Below are 6,966 nucleotides of genomic sequence, written 5' to 3'. Positions count from 1 at the left end.
AAAGAGCATCTACAGTAGGTCAGATATGATTAATAACTAATATCAACACTGCATTAACAGGAATGCAATATTATTTTTTATAAGGTAAGTATGAGTAACGAACAATGAATAGTATACATCTAATTTTTTAATACTCCATATACAATCAACATGTTTTGATCAACAGTGTAAACCATATAAAAGAAAACCTTGCTTTCCATTTGTACAAATATTGCTTTCATCATAGCAAAACTTTACAATGTTAAAACGTACCATAGATAGAGGCTATAAAAAGTATTGCTTGTTTCAAAACGAAGTTATTGATGTCTGAGGCTAATCAGTTACATCATCACCTCTACTATCAGTCATCAGATCCATAGCATGTCTTTGTTTCCGAGAGTGTATATTATACAGCAAGATTACTCTGTAGCCAAATTAAGTCGAAAGGGTTTCTGTTTTTAAAAAAATAAATAAGTAAACGCACCTAAAACTGTGTAGTTTTATCTACCAGGTGATAGGGTGGGGATTTTTAGTACTTCTGCTGGCAATTCAGATGGGAATGTGTAATCTCGGAAGGCATATTGTGCTTGTGGAAGAGAAAACAGTACTAATTGCTTCAGATTTTATCCCAGATGTAATATAGAAAAAAAATGTAAGACGTGTTTCTTAAAGCAAGCATCCTCTCACTGGCTCTGGTTTTTACCAATGCCATCCAACTACTCATGCAGTCTCCTTGCCGGCTCCCTCTGTGGCTAACTGCTTCCCTTCTCCCTGGGCAATAAAGGATGCACAGCGGCTCCAGGCAGGGCAGCCAGCTGGTTGCACAAGCAGCAAGGATGCTCACGATCAGTCCACTTTCAATGGAAGACATGGAAAAAAGGGGTCTGTTCTGTATTTCCTTTTGGCCCTCTCCCCTCTAGTGCTTGGGCACGTGCCCTGGACCCTCCCCGTCCAGCCAGGTTCCTGACGCTCAGCGAGTGATGCTGGGTTTTTTAAAAAATTAATTAATTTAATTAATTTATTTTTGGCCGTGTTGGGTCTTCGTTGCTGCGCACAGGCTTTCTCTAGTTGTGGCGAGCGGGGGCTACTCTTCGTTGCGGTGCAGAGGTTTCTCATTGCGGTGGCTTCTCTTGTTGCCCAGCAGGGGCTCTAGGCTCACAGGCTCAGTAGTCGTGGCTCGTGGGCTCTAGAGCACAGGCTCAGTAGTTGTGGCGCATGGGCTTAGGTGTTCTGTGGTATGTGGGATCTTCCCAGACCAGGGCTGGAACCCATGCCCCCTGCATTGGCAGGTGGATTCTTAACCACTGCACCACCAGGGAAGTCCGATGCTGGGGTGTTTGTGCTTGGGACTTCTCTCAGTCCTCAGGTGTCTACAACTGCAGAATCTGCCTGCGAGTCCACACACCTGTGGCTAATCCCTAGGCAGGTGGTTCTCAGCCTTGGCTGCACATCAGAATGATTTTAGGAGTTTTACAAAGTATATAGATCCTGGGTTTCGCTGGCCTGAGGCACGGCTGGGCCTCAAGATTTCAAGAGCTCCCCCCTCGATTTCACTGTGCAGCCGGCGTTGAGAACCCCATCCCTAGGGTGTGGGAACGGCTTAGTTTGGAAGACCTTTGGTGGCATTCATCAAACATGCTAAACATTATTAGGGCTCTGCTGGTATCTCTCGTCTATATATTGTAATTGCATATCAATGGTAAATACAAAAATAAAATCCTTTGCATCAAAGTCAGATTGGGATAGAGAAACCAACAAAGTGCTCCGCTATTGTTTTTCCCACATTTACAGGGTCCCGTTGGCAGATGGGTGGAGCACGGCATGCAGCTGAAGTTGTGTATTAGTCGTAACAGTGATTCTTTCCCACTGAATTGCCCCAGAGTCAAATGAACCTGCTTCAGACCAAGAAACTAAATGTGCTTTCCACCTTTTTCTCACTTTATAGATATAAAAACGAGTCTCCTCTTCATCAGGACAACGACCTAGCCTAGCTCTGCAATGATGTTGTGCCTTTTTATGAGAGAGAAGAGAATTTCCTCTTGTTTCAGTCAAATCCCTTTAAACAAAAATTTCCGTTTCAAATTTTGATTCTCTTGCAGTCTTTCTAAGGTAAGCTATTTCTTTTAGTAGAAAAGTGAGTTTTCCTATAAATACACCTTACAAAGTTCAGTGCTGAAAAAAGTTACAAAAATAGGCTTACGTTTAAAAATCTTGTTGGAATGTGTCTTTAATAGTAAAAAATCTGTGCTCCTGATGCAGCCGGTGTGATTGGTGACAGAGGTAGGGGTTTCTATTCACTAAGGTTTTACAGCCCCAGCAAAGAAAAAACACAGATCATTATGTTGTAATAATGTGCTCGTCACCAGGAAAGAAATGCAGAGTAGATGTTAAGGGCAAGTTCAACAGCTGTTGCTTTGGGTGAGCAGCTCATTCCCTGCAGCAGGAGATGGATTTTTCTAATACTTCTTAGGAAATGAAACTGTCCAGGGCTTTCTCAAGGCTCAGATTTGGGTATCTGCCACTTTCAGGATCAGTTAGCTGCTGGTGACAAGGAATTAGAGGCTTCTGGAATGGCCACCAGTGGCTGAGTCTCCAGGCACACCAGGGACTGTGGGCTCGTTCTGGCCCTGCCTCAGGAATCTCTTCCACACACACAGTTTCTCTGATTCTGCCCTGACTTGGGGGCACGGTGTAGACGCCTAGGCTTGTACAAGGGAAGGTGACTTTAGAGATGAGGGTTTCAACTCTGGTTGCCCATTACAGTCACATGGGGAGCCCGTAGAATTCCCATTCACTTGGTCCTTTTGAGCTCACAGGGGGTCCTGGTGGGCAGCAAGGGTGAGAACCGTGGCACTGAAAGCGAGCAGCTGCATCCTATACGCTGAGCACGCCACGAGCGGGAGGCCGCCGGCCCAGGGCTGAGTCTCCCCTGCAGAGCCTTTCCTTAGCACGGCTGCTTCCCAAACTCTGGTGCTCATTAGAGTCACCTGGGGGAGCTCTGAAACTCCCTGGGCCCAGGCTGCCCTGAGGCAAATTCAGACCCTTTTTCGTTGGGACCCAGGAGACTCCCAAGGGCAGCCAGCCTGAGAACCACGACCTTTGTGCTTCTGCAATTCATGGTTCACGTCTGTCTGCAGTGGGGGCGGGGGAGGACTAAAGCTCAAAATGAAGAACTTTCAACAAATACCTTAGCCTTAGTGTCAGCTGGAATGCAACCTGCTGTCTCCACCACTGTGCCCCTAGCTGTAGAATCAGTGACAACTCGGACCAGAGCAAACCTAGAGTTTGGAAGATTCGCCTGTCTTCCTGAGGTGACAGAACAATTTTTCGTAGCGTGTGACAACAGGGACTCCTTAAAGATTATGTGAGAAGATGTGTGTCAGGCCCACTGGACAGCTGACCCTGGAATGACTCAGGCTGGGGTGCTGACCCTTCTGAGCAGTGGACCCGCCAGTAACTTTAGCAAGTCGGCGCTCTGCAGCCTCCGGTTCTTTATGTGAGGATTCAGCCAGCTGGGGCTCGCGTAGAACTGCCACGTTCACTAGGGAAAGAATCCACGCCTCAAGAGACCCGCACCCATGTTGTTCAAGGGTCAGCTGTAAATGTTAGCCTCCGACTCTTACTTCCCCCTGACCTGTGTCCAAAGGCCTGGTCTGGAGCTGAGCCGTGGGGAAGGGTTCCAGGGATGGCTGGGGAGGAAACAGAAGACAGGCTCTCTGTGGGACCTCGGGGCCTCGTGTCAACTAGGAGGAACCAAAGGGGTGAGCGTTAAGCCCTGAGGTCTGGCCAGTCAGAGCCACGATGTGGGAATCCTGGAGCCCTGGGAGCCCCCCTCCTGACCTCCCAGGGACCCCCGGACTGGACTCAGTCTCTCTTGGGCTCTGAAGCATCTACAGGCCCCCCTGCACCTCCTTGGACAGACATAGTGAGACCATTCTAGGAAACAATCTTTAAGAGAATTTAGCAACTACATTTTATGCAGGAAAACTGAAATACAAAGAAGAAAAAAGCTGAATAGTTCCCGCTGTTTTATTATGTTATAGTAAAGTATTTCAAATTACAAAAATACTAGGGTTTTAGCGCTACAGTTGGACCAGCACCCTGTGGTCCTCCCTCACCATCTGTTTCCTGACAAGTAAGTGACAGCAGAATGTGAATCGTTGTGTTTCTCAGGGCTGGATAAGTCGTGGGCTAAAGTATTTATGTTCTGAGGTGAATAAATAATGAAAGTGGTTTACTGACAAGGACATAAAATTTCAGATTCTTAAGAGGTGTTGTTTAATCTTTCCTCAAATCATTTTCAAATCCCCCGTGGGGACGGATCCGAAGGGCCCCTGGGGAATGTAACTCCCAGGCCGGAAGGGGCAGTGGGCCTGTAGACCGGCTGCACGAGTGGTTCCTGCGGCAGATGCCTCCGTGGTTGAGGCTCCCTCTGCTGGGAACGCACTTTCCATTTTCCAGTGGCTGACGCCCTGGGGGGGTCTTTTAACCCAACTCCACCACGGCTCCTCCAGGACCCGGTCCCCCTTACTCCCTGCTTTGTGCTGTCACGGTGCTGGGCTGACATGTCACGTCTGGCATGTGTCATATCGTTTTAAGGCTGGCGTTTGTGAGTCAGTTTTCTTCGCTAAATTGTGAATTTCGTGGAATCACGGATTATGTTTTGTTTATCTTCAGTACCTATGCCAGGCTGGTAAGGTGTTCAAGGGTATTTGGAACACGATGTGATGGAATTGAATTGAATATAGTTTATATTTCCACTGAGACAAGATAAAATACTTTGGTAACAAAACTGGGGCCCTGATCCATCTGAGTCAATAAATAACTTAAAAGCTAAAGGAAAATCGTGTATGTGGGATGTGGGATGGGCGGCTGAAAATATTGTCTGAAACACTTCTTCCTGGCTGAGGTGGGTGTTGACTAAGAGTGTTTATAACACTGTCTACCAAGAAGGGCGTTAACAGTCAGGGTGTGGGGACACGGGTGAGAAAATGCTGGTGTCCTAAGCAGCAGGTCCTCCAATTACAGGGAGTTATTTTAAGGGGAAATTGTTTTCTTCTTCTCACATGCCTATAGATGCTATGAAGGCAGTATCATCAAATTAAATTTCATATTTACCGCTTGAATTCCACACGACACAAACTGCTGTCTCTATTCTAAAGCGTGCCAGTGGTGGTGAGGGCGAGACATTTCCGCAGAGCTGCCCCAGAGCCAGGACCCTTCAGCTTACCAAGGGAAGGAGGAGCTTCGGGGCCGCTTGCCAGTGAGGGGCAAAGTACCCTTGGAGGAAAAAAGCCTGGAAGTGAAATAAAAAGAAAACTATCTTCCGTGAGTAGCTTGAACAAATTTTTTTTTTTTTTTGTCGGGGGGAGCTAGAAGTTGTAAGAGCAGCTTCGTTCTTGCAGTCTCCCGATATATGCCTGTCCCCTGACCCCCAAAGGACCTGATGTGTTTCCTCTGAGACTCACATCTGGGGGATTGGTCCCCTTTTGCACTGTCATTCCATCTCAATTAAAGGCAACTGGTCTGAATGCTGACGAATGAAATATGAGCCGGTCTTGGTTACCGTCCCCTCCTGCTGACAGGGAAAGCATGCTGAATTTCACCGCAGTGGAATGGAAAAGAAACAAATCTGATACTTGTAATTAGAAAACACGGGTCAACCAATGGAGAGTTACGTACCATGGAGACATTCATATAAAAGTAAGTCTGAGGAAGAATTCTACCCCCTCTGTTTCTTCCTTGCCCAGGAAGAGTTCCAAGTGGCTTATCCTCTTGCACCTGCCGTGATTTGATATAGTACCAATCGGGCCTGCTTAGGATCCAGAGGACTGGTTCGTTATTCAACTGTCTTGCAGTGGAAGAGTCTCCAAGCGGAGCCAATGGAATCAAGTGTTAGCTGGAAGGCTGACCCTTGCTTCTCGGTCACAGGTGGGCCTGGGTCAACTCAGTGCCACAGGTGCTACGAGCAAGACTGTCCCTCATTGGACAAGCCCATTGAGAGCAAAATCAATGACAAAACCCCAGAGGTCCCCAAGCAATAAAACTCCTTAAACATATTTAGTGTTTTTCAAATATACCTCATTGAAAGGTGAACTTCTGCCCAAATGGACATTCTTTCTGGATGCCTTTTGTGGAAGCCTCACAGTCTGAAGACAAAGGAACGTCCCTCCAGCTCCCCTAAGTGCATCCGAGTCGGGGGCACTTGTTGGCTGAAAGATGGGCTGATCACGGCAGATGCGGCCAAACCAGTCCATGGGTCCAAGAGTTAATGTGAGTATGGCTGACGGGACTGAGTAGCTGCCGTGGCTTGGTCCTGGGGAATGAAGGGGCTGGACTTTTTAGGGCTGAGGCCGTCCTCCATGGTCAGGCCCCGGTAAGGTCGCTGCCCGCTGGTGCTACCCTTAGGTATTCTGCATTTTCAGCGGCAGAACCCTTAAAGATGCCATTTGACTTGGCTTCCTTGGGAAGGAAGGCCTGCTGGTAGTCAGGGTTGTCCAGGTTAATTTGGTGACCGCCTTTCTGTGCCCAGAGGGCAGGGCCGTCGAGCACACCGTTGCTGCAGGCGGGATGGGTGGTGTTGAGATACTCAGGGCTGTCCACGGCATTGCTGTGGGAATTCTGGTAGTGAGGGTCTCTGCCTGGAGCCGGGTTTAGAGGCTGATTGTGATAGACGGGGTTCTGGACAGAGCCCGCGGGCCTTTTGGGAATAGACTGGTTTACGTATTCTGAAATTGAAAAGAAATCAGACGTAATCAGCAAAGCATCATCCTAAGCAGGATTCCACGGCTCATTCTGAAGCCGTGAATATTCAGTGAGGCAACGGGTGACAGAAGCAGGGAAGCCTGGGGAGACGACTCTGGCTAAAATAAATTGCGCTGTTTTCTGTCCTTCTCAAAGCAATGGGCACGTTTATCGTTTGCCAATTTAAAGTCCTCAGAGGACAGCCTCCCTTGAGGGGTGTGTGTGTGTGTGTGTCTGGGGATA

The 6,966-nt window shown here is 47.9% G+C and overlaps 1 protein-coding gene across 5 annotated transcripts in view; it reads right to left on the bottom strand.

Annotated features, from left to right (window-relative positions):
* The window catches only part of EGFR (epidermal growth factor receptor), a 194,755-nt gene that overhangs the window by 1,486 nt on the left and 186,303 nt on the right, over positions 1–6,966 (bottom strand). For 3 of the 5 annotated variants that reach the window (XM_033862782.2, XM_033862783.2, XM_033862784.2), the window contains exon 28: positions 110–6,707. In XM_033862782.2, the coding sequence (XP_033718673.1) occupies positions 6,346–6,707 (362 nt within the window). In that variant the 3' untranslated portion in view covers positions 110–6,345. Of the gene's footprint in view, positions 1–109; positions 6,708–6,966 lie in introns of those variants that run through there. The other 2 variants (XR_004528039.2, XR_004528040.2) reach the window with 1 other exon arrangement.

This window comes from Tursiops truncatus, chromosome 9 (assembly GCF_011762595.2).
Source record: "Tursiops truncatus isolate mTurTru1 chromosome 9, mTurTru1.mat.Y, whole genome shotgun sequence".
In the NCBI taxonomy this organism is placed as follows: Eukaryota; Metazoa; Chordata; class Mammalia; order Artiodactyla; family Delphinidae; genus Tursiops; species Tursiops truncatus.
This window is presented reverse-complemented; position numbering and strand designations above follow the sequence as displayed.